General features: G+C 41.7%; 1 protein-coding gene across 1 annotated transcript in view; it reads right to left on the reverse strand.

Annotated features, from left to right (window-relative positions):
• Positions 1-19,399: 19,399 nt before the first annotated feature.
• LOC138293482 (cytochrome P450 4B1-like) overlaps positions 19,400-27,416 on the reverse strand; it is a 407,245-nt gene continuing 399,228 nt past the window's right edge. Inside the window, exon 12 of the mRNA XM_069232721.1 lies at positions 19,400-20,319. Coding sequence (XP_069088822.1) covers positions 20,151-20,319 — 169 coding nt within the window. The 3' untranslated portion in view covers positions 19,400-20,150. The remainder of the gene's footprint in view (positions 20,320-27,416) is intronic.

Genomic DNA, 27,416 nt, shown 5'->3' on the forward strand with positions numbered 1-27,416 from the left:
TAGGTGTCCTCTCCAACCCTTTGAGTAAACTCTAGAGAAATAGTTTTTCTGCAGCACAAGGCAAAATAAAAGCCACACGAGGACCTTTATTTACCTTCTGCTGGCAACTTATCTGCATCATGTACTTCGCCTCAACATTATCCACGTTTTCTCTTATAAGGTGCATTGTCATATGGAGACAGTATCCACGCTAACTAGGCTGGTCTTTATGGCATCAACTGAGTCTGATTTTATTGGTCTGGACGCACTGAAGATGTCAAGAAGCCTCAGTCACTGGCTTACAGTCACGGTATAGAAAGTGATGTGGTGCACCTGGAAGCAGACATTTTGAGCACCAGAGCAGCAACCGAATTGTATTGCTGACAGTCGACAGTGAAATGTGATGCAAACGCAGCAGATGTCCATCCATTGCATATTTGGCTATAATTGCTAAGCACAAGTTTCTTCACAGGGCAGGGCCATTAAAAGGTGATACATGGTATGCTCACCATCTCATCACCAGTGTTGGTTGGTCAGTTCGGCAATAAGAAACACTTCACACTTGGGGTGTGCTTACAAGATCTTGGACTTGTATACATCCATCCTCTGGTTATTATCTTGTTGATGAAAAAACACTGGTGATTTATTGAAAACTATTAATCTGTGAATATCAGATTCAACCAGTTAGATGTCCCTAGCAAACGTTAGTGGAGCAAGCTCATAAACACTAGGAATGTTGCAGATTTCTAGCATAAGATACCCAGGTTTCGATTTTGGACATGTCTATTTTCTATACGGTCTTAAGCTGAGCCTGAGATCATTGGAATTAATAAATATGCACAGGTATGTGAACCATTTCAGCTGAACAAGCTGTGGGACAGCCCCCTGTGAGGCTTTTTAATGCCCTGTGTGCTGCATGTATCATTACATTTGCTTCTACTCCTACCCCAATGGTATATGGGTGCATCTGTCTTCAACCTCCCCAGTGCCCATATTCTTTTTCATCTCTTTGGTCAATGTCCCTGGCCCAAGCAGACACTTGTAACCCAAATCCTTTCTGTAGTCCCTTCATTTTTAGGCCTCAGCTACAGATAGCTTCAGCTGTTTGCAGGCCACACCTTTTAGTTCCATTTACATAGACTGTAATTTGGGTCAGCTCTTTGCTCATGAATGGATGGCTATGTTGCCTATCTCAGTTGTTTCATCTTGATTCAGCCGTTTTCCTCCAGTTTTCTTGAGTTTTGCCACCTAGAAGCTGTTTGGTCTCAGAGTGTTATGACTTGTTGACTTGTATCCTTCCACTACTGACTTTACTTGCATTCAGAGAATTAATGTTCTCTTTTACTTTAAGCACTCCATGGAAGTCCATAGGCTTTCCCACACTCTTTCTCCAGTGCTCCCCACCTTTCATTTCCTCTCTACCACTTGCTCTCTATGTTGCATCTCCATTGCTAGCCATCCTACTCATTTTCTTTAATACCCCCACCACTGCTTCCTTTTTCAGACTCTCTTTTAATCGCTCTTTCTCACACTTCTCAATGCTGGTTGACTGTCCTGCTTCTCACCTGCTCCCGATGTTATATTTTCATCATATTTTTTGCTGCTGGGCTGCTCACAACCTTTCCACACTTGGTGCATTTTTCTTTTCTCTTCTACCGTGATATACTGGTAAATTAAAATGGTTGCCGGTGTCACGACACGTGCCAGCGTATGTGCCATAATGCCAGTGGCCATCTTACAATGGGTTTTATTTTTTAGAAAAGCCATTCCAAATTTGCCTTTCATGTATGTGCAAGCGACTTAACATATACACACATATACAATTTCTAAAACGAAGTGGCAAAGCCAACATCTCAGCACTTATTAGCCTACACCTATTGTCTTTATAAATCCATTAGGTTTGTCTTGATCTATTTTTACCAATTCTTTCACATACAGTTTGTTTTTCGACTCTACCAGAGATGATTACTTCACATCCTTACCTCATGCTATTGGCTGGATGTATCATTCAGCTTCTAAGGAAATATTTCCATTGGAATTCATGAGGGACTATTTTACATCAGTAATGTACGCTCAGTCATCACACTTTTTGGCATATTCATTTTTTATCAAGTACATGCTTGTATACAACAGCATATGGCCAAGCCAATATATCTGAGCTTAATGTGGCAATACATGCAAACACAAGCATGCTGAAGTGTTGTTTCTTTGTCATATGAATTTTAACAACACCTATTGCATTTGCCAATACTTGGTAGTGATGATGGCAGTAGTGGTATTAATGATGATATTGATGATGGTTGTAGGGTGGTAAATTATTGGTGGTAATGATTGTGATGGTATTAGTGATTTTGGTGACGTATTGTATTGTTGGTGGAATTGGTATTGTTATGGTGGTATATTGGTATTGTTATGGTGGTATATTGGTGGCTGCTACAGTAAACAAATGCTTCCAGTATATGAAGTATATAGAAGATGTTGGTGATGGTATTGTTGATAATTGTGTTATTGCTGATGGTGCGTGTAGTGTGGCAAGAGAGGAGGTGGTGTTGCTGGTGGTATGATTGGTGGGGTTTGTATTGTTGGTGATATTGCTAGTGGTTCTAGTGTTGATGTTGGTGGTACTGATGGTACTGGTAGTGGTGATCTTGGTGTGGGTGATGTTGGGGGTCATAAAGTAGTATTGTTGTTGGTATTGCTAGTGGTACTGGTGTTGATATTGGTGGCATTTGTGGCACTGGTAGTGGTGATCCTGGTGTAGGTAATGATAGGGGTTTTTGGTGGTGGTATTGATGGTAGTGGTATTGACAATGTGTTATTGGTAATGCCTAATGTAGGAAAAGTATTATGTTTTATTTTTATACAATGCATCACTAACAAAACATTTGATGTTGATTTTAGATGTGAAATAAATAAGGCACCTGCCTGGCGCATTGGAATGGCGTTAGCCGGCGGTAATTTTTTTTACACAAACCAGGCCCGCCGCTGGTTTGCGGCAAAAAGTATAAATATGGGCCTAAGTTACTTGCGTTCCAGTTCAAGGAGGACCTGGCCTGGAAGTTCAAACAGGACTCTTCCCAAGACTGATTTGCATACAACTTGATCCAAACAGAGGTGACACGAAATGCAAACTATCAATAGACTGGTAGGCATCGATAGTAATTACCAGTGGCTGAGATTAATCTATGCATTCCATCCATCACTTTTTAGTATACTTCAGCAAATAAATCAGGTACCTAGGCACTTCTGGCCGTTGGCAGGTCTGGGACTCTTGCAGCTCTCTCCTGCTTACAACAGTGAAACTTGCAACGTTTCTGTGAATTTTCACCTGACAACATCTTTATCATTAAACTAGTGTGAGTAGGGACACTCTTGTTTTTTTTCACAGCTGTCCTCTACTTCAGCTACACTTCCTGGCCTTGTGAAACCATTACAGTGTGCTCTGCTTTAGGAGTTACTACCAATATTATGCACTCCAACAAGGCAACAACATGGGGAAGTATGATGCATGTCAATCTAGACTCCCCTTTGACACATGGAAAACTCCATGTGGTGAGACTACCCTTCCCACTCACACCACATAAGCAGAAATCACACTGGAAACCATTGCTGGTGTGGTAGACATACATGCGCTGCTTTTGACTATGCAACAGAGCCTCACTTCCATCTTGGCCAAAATGGACAGCATGAGTGTCAGGATGATGGCCATTTAGCGGAGGCTGAAGAGCGTATTTCTACCATGGAGGATGATGCCACAGCCCAGGGCGAAAAGCTGCTTAACATAGAAAAAGTCTTGAAAGTTACTGCTCTAAAAAATGAGGACCTGGAGGCCTGCTCATATAGAAATAACTTGTAGATCTTGGGGACTCCAGAGTCCACAAATATGGGAAAAATGGAGGAATATGTAGAGTGATTATTGATCACACTACTTGGTGCGGAGTCATTCTCAAAACTGCTCATTGTCGAGTGAGCTCATCAAATACTGGCTGCTCTCCCTCCACTGGGAGTCCCACGAGGCTATAAATTACTGTTTTTTTTTTTTTGCCGAAATAAGGATTCTGTTTAATACACGATCACGATATGAGAAGCCTTCAGGGTCACTATGCGTGTTCTTTGTCTAGCTGAAGGGGGAGGGGTAGTGAAATCAATAGGAACCCGCCTTAGTAAATTGGATACTCGGTTGAAGACACTGGAGTCAGACCTGACTTTCTCCCCAAATTCCCAAACGGCACACCAGATTCGCCTTACCATATCCGAGTACCAGGAGATGACAGAAAAATGTAGCATTAAGCCTCCTTCTGGCTAAGAGCCGGATTACTTGTAGATGGGGGAGAGGACATGCACATAAATTTAAGGAATGGCTGCATGCACTGCTCTATTGTCAAGAGCAAATGATCACGTATGCTGACCTCTTACCCCCATAATCATTACCTAACAATATGAGGTACCCTACAATCTTACCTACTGTCTCTCCCACCAGACAAGGTGCCAGATGGTGCCCCACTGACACCTGTAGAAGCACCGTGTCCATAACGCGCTCAATATAAGGTTCACGTGAATAAGTGGTCCCCATTACAAAGTGAGGCACCTATACTTTAAATGATTCTTTCTACAATCCCTAATTCATGCAGGCTTACTCCCTCGACCACTACCCGCTTGCCACTAAGAACACTAATATGACATCCTACCCGGTTCTTTACCCATACCCTATCACCACACCTTGATATACTTGCGCCCACTTTGCACTGAAGCACATTAAATGTCAATATTTAAGAACTTAAAGCAAATGCTCTTTCATTGTGATACTGTCAGACTAGGCTACTATTGTTGATCGTAAATGTATGAACACACAAGATTTTAAAACACCTTTAATAAGCAAAGTTAAAAAAAATCTATTGAATTACATTGGGCGCTTTAATTTTATTGGTCCTTTTCACTTTAATTCTTAAAAAAATCATATTTTCTGTTCCCCTTATTGGATATTTGTCTTGTTGGTCTTATTTTACTCATAACATTTTCTCCTTATTTTTGGGTGTTACTTTTCTACAGTTTATGCACTGCTTTAAATCCTTTACACATTACCTTTTGGTTCACTTGGCCCTCTTTGCAGCATTACCCTCAGCCCTCCTGTTTTCTGAATTTTGTTTTGTTGGAATTAGGACTTTGTGCACTTTACCACAACCAATCAGTGCTAAAGCGCTTGTGTTTTCTCTAAAACATGCAAAACTGGTCTACACCTAATTGGCACATTTAATTTACTTGTAAGTCCCTAGTATATTGAACTACATGGTACCCAGGGCTTGTAAATTAAATGCTACTAGTGGGCCTGCAGCCCTCATTGTGCCATCCAAATAAAGTAGCACTTTAAAACATGTTTCAGGTATGCCATTGCAACCTGTAGTGTAGTTTTAAATTGTCATTTTGAGTGGGTAAAATAAACCTTGTTACCAGGCTTAAATATTCCTTTTGTAATGCATGCCACCTTAAAGTAGGCTTTAAACAGCACATACGGCAGGGTCCATTGTAGTTTAAAAGTAGGAAATGGGTTTTTTAAGTTTTACATGTCAGCTAGAGAAAAAACCCTACATTTGTTTTTCACTACTGTAAGGCCTACCTCTCCCATTGGGATATCATTGAGTTACCTTATTACATTTAATTAGTGCTAACTTTTGATTGGGAACTAGTAAGAATGTCATGTTTGGACTGATATGAATTGTAATTTGAAATCCTCTGTAATATTAAAAGTCAAATTTTGAGTGACAATTCTGAAAACCCCATTTTTAGAAAGTTGGCATTTTCCTGCCCTAACCATTTGGTGCCTACGGTCAGTTTCCTGGGTCACATGACCGAACCAGACACTATTCTTTTGCCACCCCAGACGTCTTGGAGCCGTGCCGGGGGAAGGGAATGGCTTTCCAGAACCAGATGCGCCCCAGTGTACTCTACTTTCTCCTGGAACGTTCTTCAAAATGTCTTCTAAGTCTGAAGGTAAGTCAATTCTGGGCCCAATCCATGTTGTGTATTTGAGCTACGCTCAATCACAGTCTTAACATTTCACTTTACCCTGGTCTTGCCCGACCAGATACGCTTGATTGGTGCTTTATGCTTTTGGCACTAAATTCACTATAAACTATAAAAACTTAAAAAATTCGTAAGTCCTAGTTGGATTTAATTGGTTTTGATCTAATTTCATTTATTAAAAGTGTCTCTATCTTTCTAAATTGGTTTCGGATTCTTCTTGTGTTGTGTTTCACTTTATCACTGTTCGTAGGCTGCATAAATTATTTACACATTGCCTCTAAGTTAAGCCTGACTACTTTTGTGCCAAGTTACCAAAGGGTTAAGCACAGGTTATTTTAGTGACTTTTGGAGTTTACCCTATCATGACTCAATCTTGTGCCCTATGCTTAGTGGGTATTACTCAACAACCTCTTGTCATTCCTTCTAATGTGACCCCTTACCATCTCAAAAGCTCCGTGACTCCCCCTCCTATTAGGCCTGAACCATTGAACCTCCTGTTATGACCTTAGCCCATTGCCATGGTCATCAAGAGTGAGCCAGATCAAGATAGAACAGTAGATGACTAGGAACTTTCCTCTTGGCTGATTGTATCCTACACTACACTGGTATTGTTGATTTGTGAAAAAGGGCACACAAAGACTTTGCCATTTGATCTTATAAACATACCTACCTGAAGGGCTATTTTAGGAATTCCTTGATTCCAGCTGCACAATCCTGTTATTGACTGGGCTCTACATCTTTTCACGTCTGAGTTAGAGTATTGTCAAAATCACTGTTTTGATAATACACGGAGAGATGTGTCTTTATTGATGCTAGTGTCCCTTAGTTTTGACTCCTTGAATCTTAGCTCAGGTAACTTGAATGTTTCGGACCACGAGGGTAAACAACTGAATAAATCAATACCTCCCCATAAAGAATCACACAGACAAACAGATGTTGCATCTGTTACCATTCCATTTGTTAATCAGATTCCTGTCCCTCTGGAGACTGAGACAGAAACTATTGTACCAGTTGAGAGTTTTAACCTGAACATGAAAGAGATTCCATTTCTTAGACATATAGATCTAGTCTAGCCCTATCTTGTAGAAGCTAGTGCATCACAAATATCCTTTGGCAGAGTTCCTACATCACATAGCTATATGATAGAACATCTACCCCCAGTCCTCCGGTATTAAAAAAGGTATTGCTGCGGAGCAAGTCATCTTTAGTCAGAATGTTCCAAATACTACACTTTGCCACGTAGACCTTTCTGAACACAACCAAAGTTATAGGGGCCAAAAATCCTGTGAGAGTAGTGTGAGGCAAAATAGAAGTGCAAGGGAAGTTAAGCCTGCACCCCCACAGCTCCCTTGTATTGGCACTGCCCTGTCCGTTACTACAAAAGAAACAAAAACAGAAAACAAGGACATGTACCCTGACACTTCAATGTTCAAACTTAAAAAGATCCCAGGCTTTAAAGGAAAGTCAGTTGTGGTATGAAGAGCCCATGTTCTCCATGTCCAGAGAGATGCATGATTGTGCTCACATTAACCCGTCACGTTACAGGACAGAATCTTGCACTCCATCCCTTTAAATGATTTGAATGCCCTGTCCTTATCCCCTTATCCTTGGCAGGCCATCAGTTTGGAGCTTATTACAAACCTTCCTAGCATCACTAATAATACTATTGTTTTGCTAATAACTGATCTCTCTTCAAAGATGGAACATTTTATTGATCTTAAGGAAAACCCTACAGCCAGAACACTTGCTACATTGCCTGTTCAATATATGGTAGTCTTGCACGGACTACCTCTGGTCACTGTCTCAAGAAGGGGCTCACAGTTTGTTTTAGGTTCCTGGCATAGTCTTTTCACTCAGTTGAACACTGAAGTCTGACTCTCGGTCCCCTGCCACCCATATGCTGATGGACAGACAGAATGGGTAAATCAGGTTTTAGAGCATGCATTCCGACGTCTTGTGACCAGTGCTTTCGATAGTTGAGAATCCTTGTTGACAATATCTGACTATGCTTTTAATAATGCTCCACAGTTGGTTAAGGGGGTGTCCCCTTTCAGTTGTGTAACCAGTATACATCCATGCAAGATCCCTGAAAACTTCACAGCTAATATAAAAAATGTACATGCAATACACAAATTTGTTAAGCATCTCTCTGATTCTCCACAAGAGGTATCATACCATTTACAACAGATTCCAGGGGATCTTGATATTAAGGCTACTAAAGATCTTCAGCAACCCCAGATTATAAATCTGGAGATCAGGTTTCGCTGGTTACTAGAAATCAAAACCAACATGGCGCTCTTAACATGCAAGATCATTTTTTGGGAACCTTTCAAATTGAAAAGGTAGTTAATTCTGTCACCGTTCAGCCCCAACTGCCAAGTGAATTGGCTGTTCACCTGGTGTTACATGTTTCCTTTCTCAAGCCATATCATGTGCAACCTTGACCCATTTCTTAACATACCTCGATGACTCAGGAACAATACTCAGAATTTCAGAGCCATGGAATTTTAGATTCACAACAGATTAGGAGTACCCTGTTGTATTTCATTGGTTAGAAAGGAACTGGTTCAAAGAGAAATTAGTGGGAACCAGCTTGCAGTGTCCATGCTACTAGTCTGGTTGGTCTTTTCATGCAGGCCACCCTGACAAGCTATGCCTGGTGGGTTGTCCTTTGTGGAGGGGACCTGTCACAACCAAATCTTGTGCCCTATGCTCGCTGGTTATTATTCGCCGTCCTCTTGTCATTCCTTTTACTGTGGCATCTTTCCGTCTCAAAAGCTCCATGACTCTCCCCTCCTGTTAGGCCAAACCACTGAATCACCTGTTGTGTTGCTATGCAAGTTCCCTTTAGTTTTCCCCTGCAAATGTCATGTGTCCTGTTGGGATAGGGCTGTTCCCACTATTAGCCATTAGGATGTATCATCATGCACTTGGGTTCCTTGTACTTTTTATTGTCAATTGCAGTTTGCACCTGTTGCTTTTTAAGACATGCCCATTTGTATGCAACATGTGATTCTTCCCAAGGTCATCTGGAAGCCTCCATGTGCTCGTCTGGAACATTCTTGGCATCCTGTATAAATAGCCTCTCTGAACTTGCATCCGGGCGCGGCCTCGTACCTGTGTCCGGACCCGCATGAGCCTCTGTCAAGTCCTGCGCCAGGACTTTCCTCACATTCACTTCCTGATTCACCTGGCTCTGCTGTGCTCCTGATCAGTGCTGGCTTCATCCTTGAACCTTTCTCCTGAGTCACCCGGACTGCCCTCGCTTTTGCACCATCTGGCAAGTCTTCCAAAAACAACCTGATGTCCCAGTCTTCCAGGTCCTTTCCGATGACTCAGAGATTCTGGGCCATATTTATACTAACGCCATTCTGAAGCGCCATGCGGGCGCCGTATTTAATCAATGACGTTAGCCGGCGTTAGCCGCCGGCGCTGCCTGGTGTGCGTGGAACAAAACGACGTACACCAGGCAGCGCCGGCGTAGGGGGATATGGAGCTTGGGCGCCAAAAAATGGGGCAAGTCAGGTTGAGGCAAATTTTTCGCCTCAACCCGATTTGCGCCATTTTTTTCAACTCCCAACCCCCATAGAAATGACTCCTGTCTTAGCAAAGACAGGAGTCATGCCCCCTTGCCCAATGGCCATGCCCAGGGGACTTCTGTCCCCTGGGCATGGTCATTGGGCATAGTGGCATGTAGGGGGGCACAAATCAGGCCCCCCTATGCCACAAAAAAAAAAAAAAAAGGACTTACCTGAACTTACCTTAATGTCCGTGGGATGGGTCCCTCCAGCCTTGGGTGTTCTCCTGGGGTGGGCAAGGGTGACAGGGCGTGTCCCTGGGGGCATGGGAGGGCACCTCTGGGCTCCTTCAGAGCCCACAGGTCCCTTAACGCCTGCCTTTTGCAGGCGCTAAAAAACGGCGCAAAAGCGGCCCTACGTCATTTTTTTTGACTCGCCCACTCCCGGGCGTGAATTTTGCCGGGGAGTATAAATACGACGCACATGCCTCGGAGTCGATTTTTTAGACGTGAACGCCTACCTTGCATCTCATTAACGCAAAGTAGGTGTCCACGCTAAAAAATGACGCAAACTCCATGGACTTTGCCGCTAGACGCGTCTAACGCCAAAGTATAAATATGGAGTTAGTTTTGCGTCGGAATTGCGTCAAAAAAAACTGCACAATTCCGGCGTAAACGGAGTATAAATATGCCCCTCTGACTCCTGAGAACCCTCAGAGCCTCTCCTCCAACAGCTGTGATTCTGTCTCTTCTTTAACTTCTAACAATGACCCGCCTGATGTTTACAAAATCCTGTAAAGTACTTCTCAGGTTAAGTATCTGATTCTAGGTTAGTGCACATTAATCTCTAGTAGTCCTTGCAGGCCTGCATGTTACCCCTTACTTCTGACACTGGATATCTTTGCTAAATCTTGACTTTCTGAACTGCTGCCCATGGACTAGAGACTGTCTCCTGAATCTGCCAGCACCTCAAATTCTTGAACTAAATGTTATTGTGTTTTCTGGCATACCTCGTAAGTGTCAACGACTCCAATCTGGAACTGAGAGTTATTCAGAATTCTAGTATATCTTGGGAGTGCTCACAACTCCAATCTGTGTTTCAGTGTGGTAATCGTCTATGTAGATTCTTTGGAAATGCCTCTCACTCCAATCAGTGTTCCTAATGGAACCCAGGAAATCTCAGCGATTCCAACCTTGTGTCTCAATATAATCTTGTTTCTAATATTGTTGTGTTTCCAAGTGTCAACCAATGTACAGAATGTAATCCTTGGAGTGTTGATAACTCCAACCATGTATCAGGGGCTGTTTCCTGTGAATGTACCTTGGTAAACTCTGAATGTGCATTACGCAACCTCAGCAATAATGGTAACCTGGCCTTTTGATACTTAGTACATACTGTATTCTTGACTTGTAATGCAGAACCTTGGGAAAGCTGGTATCTCAACCATATGTTCCATTAAGTTGGTTTCAAGTTTGAGTAGTTTTGAATGTAATACAAATTCAATTGCAACCTGGCCTCAAATATACCTAGAGAGTTGTTTCTCTTTCAACCTATGTTCTAAAAAAAAAACTGGTTTCCTACTCTTGTGAATGTCTCTCCTTTCCAAGATATGTAATGTACTGTGTTTGGCATTAACGCCATTCAATGTTCAGAGTTTCTCATGGAGTGACATAACTCTACCTAGTACTTCCAATTCATCTTCAAAAGTTCCAGCAGATTTCTCTGGAGTATCAGTTTCACGTGCTCCCATGTTATGAATGTTATGAGCTGTACCTGTAAGTTTAAAATTTCAAACGTATTGCATTGTAAACTGTGTAGTGAATGTGTGCTGTTAATAATTACTTTTTCTTGTTGTTTTTTAGTGCAGTGTTTTCGGAAGTCAGTAGTGCCGTAGCAGAGCAGAGTTCCCTACCACAGGTATTCCCACTTGTTATTTGTCCCTTCCCCCTTCTGTAGGTTGGTGAGCATTGGAGTTCATCTCCCTGGGCTCGCCTTCTTCTAGATTTGGGAGTGGGAGTCTAGCATCGGGTCCACTGTCGTCTTCACGGTTTGGAACCAGGTGAGTGCATGACACACCCTAACTAGGATTGTGGTTGTTGCTTGAGTAGGGTTTTCAACCCCCTCAACCAATAACCCAATTTCTTATGCCCTGGCTTGTTATGATAGTACCATGGTAAATAGAGCAGCAATTTATAAAGAATTATTTTTTAAGCATTCCAGTTTTAATAGGGAATTAACCTGAAAAACAGGTAACCTTCACCAGCCCTAGCATACAGAGCATCCGAGGGCAGCCAAGCACATTGAGCGCCATACAATTAAACACACCATTAAATATTTAAGCAACATGAGGGTAATTACTGCAATTACTTTAGTCATTATTAATGCACCATGCTGCTCAGTTTACCTCCTAAATCTGAAAATACGAAAATATTGCTCCTGTGCTAACGCCTTTACATTCGATACCGAATGAGGGGCCATATGTACGAACACATTTTCCCATTGACACAGAATGGGTAAAACCCTTTGCTACATCTGGCCCAAGGTGTGTTCAACTAAAGCTGGCTTGCCTTTCTTAAAAGCCTTCATCTTTCAACGACCTTCTTACCTTTCCTCCAAGTTGCAGATCTCTGGAAAATCATCAGCGAATCTGCTATCTGCTAAAACATCTCCCTAGCAAAAAAACTGCCTTGCAAGCTGCTGCCTCCTGGTTTAGGAATTTCCTTCCACCTAATCTGAGACGTGCATTGACATTTTTGGTTTGTAGGAGAAATCCAAAGGCCTACTTTGAGCAATTTCCATCCAAAACATGTTGTTTCTGGTTCATCATGAGTCTTTGAACTCATCTGTGATTACTGATCCGTTTTGTGCTACATTTCAAACTAAATGGAAATGTAACTTTTCAACCAGCTGTAAAGTCCCATCAGAGGCCAACAAATATACTACCTATTCACTCTTCATGCATTACAAGTTCCAATTAACAGTTTCATGAGACGACTCAAAACTATTTAGGAACTTTCTATGGAATCCCTTACACTTTAATGGACATTTAATTATAAACTTAGCTTCCCATTAACTCTCATGTAGATGGTTAAGATTCACTTAACCATCTTTATCCACTTCTCCCAATTCCATTCTTTAGCCCAATTTTTACACCCTTTTGCATATATTTTCAGTACATTGTTTTATCCTAATTACACTGTTTTCTTGTTATTCTTTTTACCCCAGCAAGCCACTCTTGCAGACAGAACACATTAAGCTTGTTCTCCAGCAATACTGGTCAATAGGAGTTATACTGAAATGGGCCTTCTAGCAGAATGTTGGTACTGGGTATTGTGGCACCAAAATGTTGATGCTTGTGCAGCAAAGTGCAAGGAGGCCCTTAGGTGTCATTTTAACACTCTGCTCTGAGCAGGCGTTTAACATGACACCAAAAATGGAGCAGTGAAATCTTTTAAACTTCACTGCACCATTTTTGCAGGCCTCCTAGCGCTGGAACTTCCCCCTTGCATACATTATGCCTGGTGCAGGCATAATGTGGCGCAAGGGGTTACAAAGTGTCACAATGCATGCATTTCCCCACTTTGTAAATATGGCGTGGCAGAAAAACGACTTTAGCGCTGCCTTAGCATTAAAAATATGACGCTACGGCAACGCTAAGGTGGCACTAAGGGCTCTTAAATATGCCCCTTTATGTGCAGGAAGGTGTCACTCCCTGCACATAAACAATCTACAATGCCGATCTACAATGCCAAATTGATTGATGAAGGGACACCTTCCTGCACATAAACAATCATTCACGGCAGGCTTGCTCTTTCTATGTGTGCTGCAGAATGTAGCACATAAAGAAAAAGCAAAAACGAGGATAAATAAAGGTTTTTCTCCTCGTTGCCCCATGCTAATGCCACACCTGAAGTGGAGTTAGTTTTTGGCACTGCCACAGATTTACATATTCTTGTAAATCTGGGGCAGCGTCAAAAGCAATTGGTGTTGCGGTGGAACGTCCACAGCAACACCCACTGCAGGCTCCTCTGCCACAGAAAACTGTGTCCGGGGGCATATTTACAAGGCGGTGTTAAGCCAAAAAAACTGGCTAAGTGCCACCTTGTAAGTATGGGTAATGCACAGCGCTACTACAACGTCACAAAAAAGTGACTCTCTGCTGGCACTATGGGGCTTGTAAATATGCCCCTCAATTTCATTACAGACTTATTGATACTTCAGTAGTATTTCCATGTTGGAAGTATACTGTCATATGATGCCATAACCCTTGTCATTTAATAGAAGGGATGCTGATGGTATTTTATTTTCTAGTTGAGTTATGGGGGGCTAGTGTGTACCTCATAATGATGGGTATTACCAGGGACAACTCCTCCGTTTGGACGGAGGAGCGCCACCCCCGCCAGCAGCAACATCGGCCAAACTTCTACAGTACAACTATAGTACACTATGTTTATTATCGTTGTAGTGTAGAAGGGGCAGGGCCACTGGCCATGACGAGCACAGCGATGCTCAGTACGCATGTATGTTTGGCTGGCCGTCTCATGCTGGCCAAACATACATGCACACTAAGCTCTGTCCAACCCGGCCATGCAGTGCCGGGTTGGAAAGAGCAGGCAGACTCTCCCAGTCTGCCTAGGAGAGCCCTGACCAATCCGAACACTGCTCTCATGCTGGCAGCAGCATGATAGCGTTCAGATTGGCCTCAGAGCAGGCTGGGAGCCTGTGCCTGCGGCAAAGGAAAGAGGGGCTGCACGGTGCTGGTGGCGGCGGCAGGCATTCAGGTAAGTTATTTTATTTTTTATTTTTATTATAAGCTTTTCTTCAACCCCCACCCCCGCCAACGTGCTGCACCACCCCCGCCACATGCCTCGAGCCGCTACTGGGTATTTCATCTTCTAGCACTTCATAAAATTTGGATGCCAATTTAGGGGCATGAGCATACTGTCATTAATCACCCCAATAAGTTGCAATTTTGTTCCCCACAAAACATTGTCCTTTCAAGGTATATGTTCACCCAATGATTAAGATTCCAAACAACCCATGTATACATCTGCAATCACCGCCAATTTATATACACCCTGCATAAGAGCATCGATTTTATTGATGAGGGTCCGTTAAATGGGTTGAGCATGAACGGTCATGTTGGAGGCCAGGGTTACATGCAGGACAGTTTTCGCAGTTTTTAAACACCCAATTGCATCGTCCTAACTATGTGAGAAACCTATGGCCAATAGGTTTTGGTAATCAGTGCTGTAAAATGTACACCTCGTGCTGCTGAGACGGGATAGCCAGTGGTTAATTTGTAAATAAAAGCGTGCCTGTGCCCAGAGCTTTCCTCTGAATCTCGCACTGCTGCAATTAAATATGTGTGCACAGAATACTGAGGCAGAGTACCCTAAAGCCATTTCGGCCATCTTTAATACATTTACAGCCACTCCCTGCCCCTTCAGATCCCACTTGCAGCTTTCTGCTTTCTCCCTGTGTGACGCTTTTCTGAATTTCTCTTCCTCCGTACTTCTCATTAGTGTATGTTGCTCGCAGTAAATGCCTGATGGAAAACATATAAGTGCCGGCCCCCAAAAGTAAGTGCCGGTGCCCCCCACCAGATCACATTAAGCACTGGGGATAGCTCAGATGTCTGCCGGGAAGGTAAGTATGCAAGTGTTTGTGGTATCTAATGCTGACTTGATGGCTGCTACCACTGGTTTTCGTCAAAACACAGCCTGCACAGGTTGACTACGCCATGTACCCTTCTCGGGTGGAGCTGTGGGTGACTGAAGTGTATATTTTTATTCCTGAGTGGTGAAGGTGTAACACTAAATGATGGGGCCCCCTTGCAGAATATGATGAGGTGCCATCAGACTCCCGATCTCAGGGATATTCATAGGCCTTAAGCTGTATGGGGGCCCCCTAAAGCTGGGGGCCCCTCTGTGCCACAGTAGCCTGTGCTATGCCCATGGCGGAGGCTGCAACTGCAGTGGACAAATGGGGTAACAGGACAGAAATCTATCCACCTTTGAGTGTGAGGTTGAAAGGAGAAGGATACTGAACATAATCCAGCTACATATCTAAAGGGAGTGTGAAGAAGATGTTGGTGCATGTGCGTGACAAGGTAATTTTCCACTACAGCCGAGAACACGTGATCGAATGGGTCACGCAGATGCATAGGCCGCAGGAGGGAGTGTGGGAGTGGGCACTGGCGTGGTGTGGAACTCAGTACTCAGTAGTGGGTATGTTTTGAAGTGGGGCTCAATACTACTAGCACTTACCGCAAGTCTGACAGTAAGCCACCATAGACACAACCCTTCAAAACAATTACTATGCCGTTATATTATCACATGGTGCCGGACGGGAACCAGGGTGACGTGAATTACAGATACCTGGTAGAGGAAAGTGCGTATGCTTAATGTGCCCCGGATTGGTTGATCCATTTGTTTGGTTGTATTCGTTTGTGTTAATTATACATTTGCTCTGTGCACAATACAATAGGTTTGAACGTTGCATTAAATGTACTATGTAAAATGTATATTGCTGGATGCAAGGGCAGTCAAAACAAACAAATGATAAAGATTATTTAAAATAAATGGGGGTAATATGCTTGAGCTGCCTTTAACATCTCACCTGCTTGTTGTTTAGACCATGAAGAGTGAGATCCAGAAGATTAACACTCCTAAACTTATGTCAAAGATTTGTGGTGTGAGTTTGGAGCACAAGAGTCTGATTGTTGTAATTCCTATTTGGCAATCAGTGTGTCAAGGATGGCAGAAGCCATGATGGCCAATGCTGGCTCCAGTCTATTGCTGAGTACCACGGTGTGTGTGGCCTATGTTGCTGAGTCTGTAAGGAAGGACTTTAGGGATTTTTTTTACAACATCATGCAGGAACAGCTGAATTACTCAGATGAGCTAGCAATGCTTGCACAAAAACTGGACATCAAGGATGATTTACCTATTGATTTGTTTTGAAAAACTTGAGTAGCAGCATTTAGGGTGGCCATGGCACAGCGGGTATAAAACCATCTGGGCTCAGGACTGGTTCACCGAAGCAACCCAGGAGCCCTTCCTCCTCCAAATGCTTTTCTATAGCAGAATTAGTTTATCCCTGAACTAGTGCAGATGGTTTTGAAGGCTTCGGAGAATCAAACATATCTCTAGTCCTTACCTATTAAATCTAAATTTGAGAACATATTTACTAAGGTTTTACATCACTGCAATGTAATGCAACGAGATGGAAAGTGATGCACTGTTATTTACTTTCATCCTAACAAGGTAATTTGCAATATAAAGATGCTCTTTTCTATGCTCAAAGAGCTACTTGAACTGCTTTGAGTTGCTTTGCACAAAGGAGAAGTTACTTTGGCGGGTGAGCATAAACACTCATAGGTTTTGACACAAGGCCCAATCTACTCAGACTGGGCTATGCGACACATGTAATGCCTCACTGAAGCAGGGGCTGACAAGGGGAAGTCTTAGTTTCTGCAGAAATACACACATTGCATGTGTGCTGAAGTGCACAGCTCACACCCCATGTGTGGGATCCTTCTGAGATGTCTCTAAGCATAGGAATTTGTACGAGAAGACTATGGCGCGAGGCTCTGCTTCACACAAGTCTGTCGAATTATACCGTCAGCACAGGAGATAACAGTAGAAGCAGAAATTCAAAATTATAATAATTATAACAGCAATAAAAATTGATTTACCTCTGCGCTTTGTTTTCCCCTTGCAGCAATGCAGTGTAGCAAATTTCCAAGGAAAACAATCGTAAATCTGCTCCTCAAAATTACCAGACCCCTCGTTCTTCCCATCAATTAGAAGGTTCATCTTATACCTGCCTCACTATCAGACCACGACCTCAGCCGGTGCGTCTGCTGAACGTCACTTCCAGCCGGACAGCTAAAGAACAGCAGCATTCCTGGTGGTGGACCCCTCTTGTCCTAGATGATCCGGGTGCAGGGGCAGCGTTGGTTTGCGTTAATTTGCATTGTGACTACTGGGCACTGGAGACTGTGCGCACTGGCCAGTCCTATCTTTTTATGCGCAGAGTTTTCCGCCCGACTGTGGAGTTTGCGCAGTCGTAAGTTTACTAATAACTCGTAGTTTGTGAATACCAAAACAAGAGTAAACTAACTCACACGTGTTAAGCTTATCTTTCTGAATCAGGACATGTGGAATTGATACATTAACCATTGTGCATTTAATATTTCAGGAAATGGTCCCCGGCTGTGCCTTTCCAATAAAGCCGGGGGTGCATCATTACATTATACCAGAGCCTGTCACATACACTTGCTGCTACAGACTCAATGGCCCTCATTACGAGTCATGAGGGCAGAATGCAATGTTCTTCCAAGCCAGGAAACTTCTTCCTCTTCCCTCCCGTCCACTCTCCTACCCTCCCCCATCCCACAGAGATGCCCCCACTCCCATTTACCACATTCTTAGGGCATGTGGTAACTGAGAGGATTAAAACCCACTGAATTGGGGATTCCATGCAGTTTTATATAACATAACACTGGGTTAACACAGCTTTCTCAATTCCACTGGGCGTAACTCAGAATTAAACCATAGTACCGCGGTGTTACCACACAGTACTGGTAATTACAGGTGCTTAGTCTACACCACACCAGTATCATGCAACTCTTAAGGAGGGCCATTATAAGATAAGAGCAGTGCTGCGGTCCAAATAACAATATTCAGTCAGAATACATCACCATCCTCTATCTGTTCACTTAAAATAGCAGGCTGCTATGTCATAAATATATGGGTGGTGTCATCTAGGAAGAGGTGAGGTTTGAGAAAGGTAGCATGATTGTGGCATCAGGTCTGCTACATTGATGTTGTAGGCTCTAGGTGAAAAACATGCCCACAATGTTGTCTGACAACTTTGGGACAGACAGGTAGGTGGGGTATACACAGTGACCATAACATAGGAGCAAAGAGCTGCTCAAATACAAATTATTCAGTATTCATTTTTCCCTCTTCACCCATCAGACTCTAAGCCTGTACATCTAACACACACTATAAAAAGCAGGGGTAGGGAGGGCCACAGTCAAATGTGTGCAACATAAACTTTTATAATTATTGTTATTGGCTCCTTTGGCTTTGATCCGAGACTCCGGTCTCTAAACCCAAGGATACCAGTGCAAGAGAATATTAAGATAGAGTTGAAGGTTGGTGTAACAATTGAAAGAAGGGAGCATGGAAGGAAGGGACGCAGGGATGGAGAGAAGCATGGATGAATAGAAAGGATGGATGGAGAGGCTAGATGAACGTAAAGATGGATGGAATGAGGTTGGAGAGACAGGTGGAGAGTTGGATGATGGAGAGATGAACTATGGAGGGATGGATGGATGGAGGGAGAAGTATGGATTACACAGAAAATGTAAAAAGTATGGATGAAGAAAATAAAAAATGGATAGAGAGAAGGAAGGAAGGATGAAGAGGCAGACGGATGGATGACCAACTTCATTGAGAATTGAGGTGTGAAAAGCACCACTTTGCCACATTGTTTTTAGAATGCCCTCTGGAAGATACTCAGTGAATATTGGGCTCAATTTGCTTGCACGCACACTTGGTACTAATTGGCATAAGGTTCAAAGTGGGGAGTATTTTATTTATCCAGCTACTCCAGTTCGAATGTTAAATGCCCAAATCTACTTCTGTTATCTCATCTGAGGAAACAGTAAACAAAACAATTATAGCACAATTGTATCTTAAATTATGCATTTTAAAAATATAGTAAACATTATACCCAAAACATGGTCCTAGCTTAAATTATGTGGTTTCAGAAAATTGGGATACTAAACAGGATAACCATGACATGACTCTAGATAAGTTGTTTAATTTCAGAAAAGCAAGACTCTATTCATGATAACCACAACATGATCTTGTTTAAATTGTTTATGTTCAGAAAAAAAACACAAGACAAGATAACCACTACATTGTCCTAGTCTAAACAGATTAGGTTAAGAAAAAGCAAAACTGTAAACTAAACAACCAATATATAATTTAAATCTACATTTTCTGAGCTTAGAAAAGCAAGAGTGACCGAGATATGATCCAAGCTTAAATTGTCTGTGATCTGTACAACAAGACTGTAAACAACAAAACCATGATAATCCATGTTTAAATTTTGTAGCTCAGAAAAACAAGGGTAGATAAATGAGTAAACTTTCACTGATCAGAACCAGTCTTTAAAATATGGCACATTTAGTGTTAGAGTTTGTTTTACCTTGATTCATGTTTTAGACTAAACATTTTCCTGCATAATTGTTTTGAACGGTGAGACTGATTCTAAACTAGGCTCATCCTAACTCTTTCACTGCCGATTACTAATGTTGTAGACAGCAGGTTTATAACAAATCATGTTAATTCCTTTTATTTTAATTTACAGTAATCCTCCATTCTTACACTAATCCAACACTTCAGCCTCCCAAATCCATACATGAGCATACAGTTAGGCACCACATGTGTTAGTTCTGTCAGCCTTCTCTATTTTATAATCTTTGCCCATAGTTTTCTCAAATTTAACAGTTTCTTTTTGAAAATGAAAATTTTCATTTTTAATATTATTAGTGTTATTTAAACAATGTTTGGAGCTAGAATACTGTTGTCCAATTGTGGTCACCGTTTGTGATCAGTTTATTTTTTTCACATTCACATGTATCCCATTCTGTGACCGTAAAACAACTTGAGGTACCAAGATAGGAGGTTTGGTTTCATCGCTTGAGAATTTGAACCGCTGAAGGCAGAGGGCAACAGCTGTTTTCATCTCGTTCATGGCGAAGTTCTGGCCAATACAGTTCCTGCCAAATAGAAAGCATTAGAGGAGGACCATGTCATCAGTTTCCAAGAAATCTTATATTCAATAAATTTACTAGATGTCATCAAAACATTTTAGATCAACATATCAAATATCGTCACCATTATTTACCGTACGTAAAGCGTAGATTTCCTCAACTGCAAAGTAAGTGCCAAGGTCTTCAATTGTCTGGGCACAGACTTCAGAATTGTGCCTAGTGAAAACTAATATTATTCATTCAGCCGCGTACCACGGCATTATCCAGTATTTTTCCACTTTGGGTAGTATTATATTGACTCCTTAGGGTTCCATGTAAAAAGATTAGAACTCAACAGACGAACAGGAGTTAAAGATTCTGATAGAGCTTTTATAGGACAGTGAAACAGGGTTCTTGTATGGATTCCTACAAGATAGCAGTATTAAACGGCAGACAGAACCATGCTACCACAAATTCTTCGTAACTTAGCATGTAGGCTCTTGTAGTATGAGACATTAGCATGAAAACCCAAAAGATAATACTGCATGGGTAATTACAAATACCAGGGTCCATGCACATTTTAGGCATTCCCTTACTGATGCATCAATTTTTGATGTTAAAATAATGTTTATAGATTAAAGATATAAAAATCTGATGTTTGAAAGCAGGTTAGTCTAAAAGCCCTGCATTGGTGAGTATATAAAGTTCACATTATTTTTGTCCTACAGAAATGCACAACCTGCATACAGTAAAAAACACTTACCAAATACTATAACAATGGGAAAACATTGCTGGTTTGCCCCACACAAGAACAAGAAGGCTTCAGTGGACATGTCCATGGAGCTTCTTTAGATGTGACAGGCATCTTTTTAGTTTTCAGTTATCCACAATTTATGGTTCTGTGTGTATTGGATAGCAAGATAGAGACTATGGGGGTCAATATGACACTGGTGGTCAGGGTTAATATGGAGGTAGTACCACCAACAGGCTGGCGGTACATACCGTCATATTATGAGATTGGGGGTTTGGCTGCATACCACTGCCATGGTGGTATGAGCCGCCGGGCCGGAGATGTTAATCTCCAGCAAGACGACCCACAGAGTACCGCCCATGGCCTTATGAGCCGGCCTACTGACATGGTTTCTGTGGCAATAGCAATGCCACAACATCCATGGCGGTAGGCACTACCGGTGACAGGGGATTCCTTCCTTGTCACTGGTGGGTTTCTCCCCTACCCCCCCAACACTCACCTGACACCCCCAGCCCCCTCCATCCAAACCCCCCCACTCGCCCCCATACACACACTAACCCCTCACCCCTGACATTTAAATACACCCCCCACCCACACCGATACACTAACACACCCCCACCCCGATACACAAACACACACACCCACAGACACGCACACACCACACAACTGACCTCACCCTCAACAGCCACACACATCACCCCCTCTCCCACTCCCACACATCCCTCCCTGCATACACGCACACAGACACCCACACGCACCACGCATACACCCATTCACTAACACTGCCATACATGCATTCATACACACATTCATACACACACTGCATACATGCAATCATACACTCATACTTAAAGACATACTCACACACATTCTTACAAAATCACACTGACATGCAGACACGGACTCACTTCACCATTAATACACGCATTAACTCACAGGCATACAACCACACAAACTACACAACACACACAGACACATTCACACACGCACTCACACACTCAGACACACACACACACAAAACACCCCCACCCTCCCAACCCCCTCCCTATTGGACACCCGACTTACCTTGTCCGTCGAGGAGGTCGTCCGGAAGGAATGGGAAGGGGGCTGCTCCCGCCAGCAGCGCCCCGCCAGCAGAACACCGCCCGTCCGTATTTCTGGTCAAAATATGACTGGCGGTGTACTACTGGTGGGGTGGTGCAGGTGGTAGCAGCACCAGCTTACCACTGTCCGCCAGCGTGAGCACTGCCGGATTTCCGCTCTTATTGTGGCGGAAGTCAGGCAGTGCTCATAATATGGCGGACAGATGGTCGCCGGCTTGGCGGTATGTTGGCGCCCGTCACTGCGGCGGTAGGCGGTATTTACCACTAATGTTATAATGAGGGCGTATATCACTTGTTACTTTTGTTTGTCATGATAGTTTCATACCACATTTAAATTTGTGTTATTTTAAAAAGCATTTGGTTATTGGTTTGTTGTCCTCACCTGATTTGAACTTAATTTCCTTAGTTTTCATTTCTAATAAGAGCCACGCAGCAGGAGCATCTGGCATTCTTGTAAGTACATTTAACAGTCGACTGTAACAAATACCCTTCACACGCTGTGTATCATTTTAACGGGCTGTGTTGTTCTTGTTATTCTGATACATGTTGATCACGCTTAATCACTTGTGTGTATATCACATACAAGAGTACCGAGTGCATTTTTGCACAATCACCCACTATGCTGTTGTTTTTGAGAAGTTTTCATTATGCTTATTGATTAAAATACCATTTGATCACAGGAAATTCTAGTATTTATTATTAGGGACCATGTCTCCTCATTTGCTTGTTTTTTTAAACGCCAGTAGTAAAACAGCCTCAGTACAACTGTGAACATTCTTAAAATGTAGCATTTTTATTGCAGGCACAGGCTGACCACACTTAGGAGGTTGCATGTTTTCTCTTTTTACCTTTTCCTTTTTTGAAAACTTGCTTGCAATAAAAAATGTAACAAAGATAATAAATATCGCACCAGCATGCCAAGGACAGACCAGCTGGCTAACAACCGCTTCATTTCAAGATGTGGAAATTTACCACTCTTTATTTCCTGTGAGCAAAGCTGATCTCCCAGGTATCATTTTGCCCAAAACTGCAACCTGGTAAGCTATCCGGGCAAGAACAACTATGTCTATTTTACTGCAAAAAAAATTTGTTTAGGTACTTTGGGGGACTTTTAAATTTACTACAGATCTATCGCTTATTTTCGACCATTAAAGGGGAATGAATCCTTTTAGGTCGAGCATGCAAGCGAACTGCGCTGTTGTAATCTATCTGTGGGCTTTTAACCAAGCCCACTGCACAACCATCACTATCACTCATTCATAGGTTTGTCTTTCAAAAATCCTTTATCATTGGTAAATACTTTACATTTGTCCCTCCTCAGAGCAGTTTTGATACCGCCTTGGCCCTGTTACATGAATAATTGCACGTTTGCCAATATGTTTGACTGCAAGCAAACTTCTTTTTACTTTTGTGTCTTTCCTTTGTACTCATGCTCTTGGCGGCTGTGGTGCTTTGAATTGGCTTGTTTATGTCAACTGCTTTACTTTTCATTTTCAAGTTATGTGGCAAGAAAAGTCCAGTAGGTAATTTACAACGCTAATATCTCTAACTCGAGCAAACCCAAGACCCATTGCTTTGCAAATGCTTGTTTTAACAGTTATTGCAATCTTTATTGAACCATTGCTCATTTTTAACATTTTATGTAGAACTATTAAATCTATAATTCCTACCACTTTAAATTAAGGCATCTATATATTAATTATTGAATGTTACCTAAATAATGGATCCTCAAAATTAAAGTTTGGAAGACGATTTTAATAGGCTGTAAGATTTTCTTATTTTTCCATTACTTGAATAAAGTATTTTGTTAACAATCTCTGTGGGTACTCAATAGGGAGATTGTGTACATAACCAGCAATACATTTCGTATGGCTCAAATACTTAGACCCGAAGAGCACAATGATCACTTTCATATTTTTGTGCTGAAATGAAATTTACCCCGTAAACAAAAAATTAAATTGATACTGATTTAGAACTCGGTGGATGGGTTTCTCTAGCACAACGGTGACGGACATCCTGTCTGCTGAAATCTAAATCCCATAAGAAAGAATGGGATTTAGAATTCGGCAGATAGGATATCTGTCACCGCGGTGATGGAGTAATCCATTCGCTGAGTTCTAAATATGGCCCTAGGTTATAATCAATTAGGTTTTGCACTTTACTATTAATAAATGAATAAGGAATGCAATAATCATTTGGAAATCTTCCACTTAATTTTGAATAGGTGCAATTCTAATAACAATTCCCACATCAAGGAGTTGGACATAGAATTATAAGATCCACAGGAACAAAAAATGCATCTAATACCTTGTCCAATATATTAGTGTATTCCTCTAAATCAAACTTCAATTTACAGTCCCCCCCAAAACCTATTTGGTTGTAGATAGTTTTAAAACCTGTGCAATCCTGCTTTCAATTCACACATAGATGTTCAATAATTAGGTGTATTCAGGAACACGTTTAAATCAAAATTGAATAAAAGTATTACAGTTTGTCAAAAATCAACCTTAATTGACATGCCTGTCTAATATTTCATTTTCAATTGCCTGTATGTACTATTTAACTCAGTTGAAACAATAATTAATTGCTCACATGATTGACACCCACTACTGCCTTTTCACAGCTGAAGCATGATAATCTCACTAGCTTTCCATACGGTAACAAATTCATCATTTAAGGACACACATTAAAGGCTGTGAACATTCAGTTTACTTTGAAGCAGTACACTACACAGTCTGTATGGCAGCCATTCATCATTATGACCCTCTCTTGATGTACTCAAATAATTATTTGCAAATTTCACTCGGAATCTATTCTTAGTAGGGGCTCACCGCCTTACGTTAAATAATATTTTAATCAAACCACGGTTTCATTCAAACCCCTTATTATCTATCTTGAAATCTGGGACTCTGGACTTTTGACTGCTCAAGTCTTTTTAGAATCTCGTATTTCGTTGTCTGTTATGGCCCAGTACTTTCAGTTTAATCGCCTGCCTCGCTCCAGTACTCTTGTTGCTGTTAGTAAAAGTAACATCCTGCCTTCATTCCTGTTTCAGTTTCAGAAACCAATCACATTTAATATTAGTGGTGCTGATATCTTTTAAACAGTGGGTATGGACAAACTGGGAGATGACACTGACTGTCAATCTAGCTGTGTCCAAGTAAATAACCCATCTCTTAGTATGTTCAGTAGATTACACTATAAGTAGATCATCACCCTTCACTTTAGTCTACATGTTCCTCTTGCTTGATGGTAACCCTCTAATGCTACTGCTGTCATGTTACGGTACCCTCTGGATTAAAGAGACTAATTTATAGCAGATAGTCTTTCTTGTCATCCTTTTCTCTTCACACTTCTGTTCTCACTTGCTTATATAGCAAGCTTGGTCATTATTTTTTATTTTACTCAGAGGCATAAATATCTCTTTTTGCCATAGTACCTACAAGAATACAAATCAAATCATCTTATTATCTTTGATGGCCAGAGGGAGATGTAAACAGAGTTCTGGCTACCTTCCATCAGTTCTCCCTCAGATACTGTTGTGCTAAGCTATTTCTAACTAGCCGGTTTCTGTTACCGTACCACACTTGGATAATTTCTGACTAACTCATTTGCTGAGGAAAGAGATTTTATTAAGTGTACCAAGTTCATTCTGTATGGTAGTTAGGACACAGGGCTGGGAGTGTGCATCATGCAACTCAACATAGAGGCGGTGGGAGTTAAATTATTATCAAAACAGGTGCATTAAGGAAAGGATAAAGAAGCGGATCCCAGCATACACATATCTAACAAAGAGGTAAACCAAAAACAAAATAAGTTGAATACTTCCTTCAACACCATATCTTCAAAGTTGGTACTGTATAATGTAACAAGTTGTGCAGATCTTATTAGAAATACACTCTTAGATTAAAATGGGTAGCCTTTCAATTCTCACTGTAAACATGAAGTTGTCAGCATTGGCAGAGAAAACACCAGCTTGCCCAGTCTACTATGCTTCTCTCAGTTACTGTTGTCTGGGATGCAGCGACGGCAAAATATTTGAAATTAAATGCAAGCAAAAGATTTAAGATAGACCAACACATCAAAGATAGTGCCTATGGTACTACTCTAGTGCATGATATCAAAGAATCATTCTGACTCAATCAATTGTTTCATGTGATTAGTGAGTTCTGCATTGTTGTGTGTTGTGCAAGACTGCCAGAACCAGGGACAGCGTGAACAGTATATTATTTCTTTCCTTTATAGCATGACAAATGAATTGCTAGAAGGAACTTATAAGAGGGCATGGCCAGAGAGTATGGGGCCAGTCTCTGTCCTGTTAACTACATCGCCAACAGCAAGACGTATGTGACAGGTTTGCTCTGTTAAAATTTATGGGGGACCAATGCCAATCTTACAAGCCCTTGAAAAGACTGAATTTTAAATGTGTTCTTATAACCCCTGTCAATCGTTTTGAACAGTTGTGACCATGCCTTCCAATCCTTGCTTTAATTAAAGCTACCTATTTAAATGAAAGCTACTAACAAATGGCATCAGTGTTATAATAGGGACCACATCCAACAAGGTAGTATTACCAGTCATTCTGTACAAGATTATCACAAGTGAGGACCTTGATGTATCAGCAGTAATGTCAAAAAAGTGCTTGCTCAATTTGGAATGCATCAACATGGGTAACACAACAGCCATACCTGCAATGTCCATGGCATGAAGGTAATATTAGTAATAACTCTCCTCAATGCAGCATCATTTATCTTTCAAATATCTGCTTTAAATATATTTTGGAATTTCAACAATTTTTCCCCAAACATCAGTGTTGCAAGATGGGTTGTGCCCATTTAATTCACCCAGATTTTTTGCTTTTTTGGATCACTCGGTTTTGGACCTTTACTGTGGGTGAATCTCACTACGTGTCTTACCCACAGTAATCACACAGTAAATGGACTGTGTGTTTCCCACCAGTGCCTGCCTGTTAACATAAGGCTGTTGCAACACAGATAGAGAAGGGGCACTTAGCTAGTTACACGTGAACATGTGCACATGTGTACAAGCTGCACATGTGAGAATACCGTTGTACACAGCTAGGTAGCTGGTGCAAGGACACTCTGCAGGGTTAGATATTGTCCTGGGATAGGCCTTATAATCATAGTGGCCACTTATAGGTAACGTCCGTGATTTACTGTTTTGTCTGGAGTGACATTTTATTATATACATTGGGGAAAGCTGCATTAGAGTGTGGTTTCTCTTTCCTTGGGTCTACAAATTCCAGTGAA

This window comes from Pleurodeles waltl, chromosome 4_2, assembly GCF_031143425.1.
Source record: "Pleurodeles waltl isolate 20211129_DDA chromosome 4_2, aPleWal1.hap1.20221129, whole genome shotgun sequence".
Lineage (NCBI taxonomy): Eukaryota > Metazoa > Chordata > Amphibia > Caudata > Salamandridae > Pleurodeles > Pleurodeles waltl.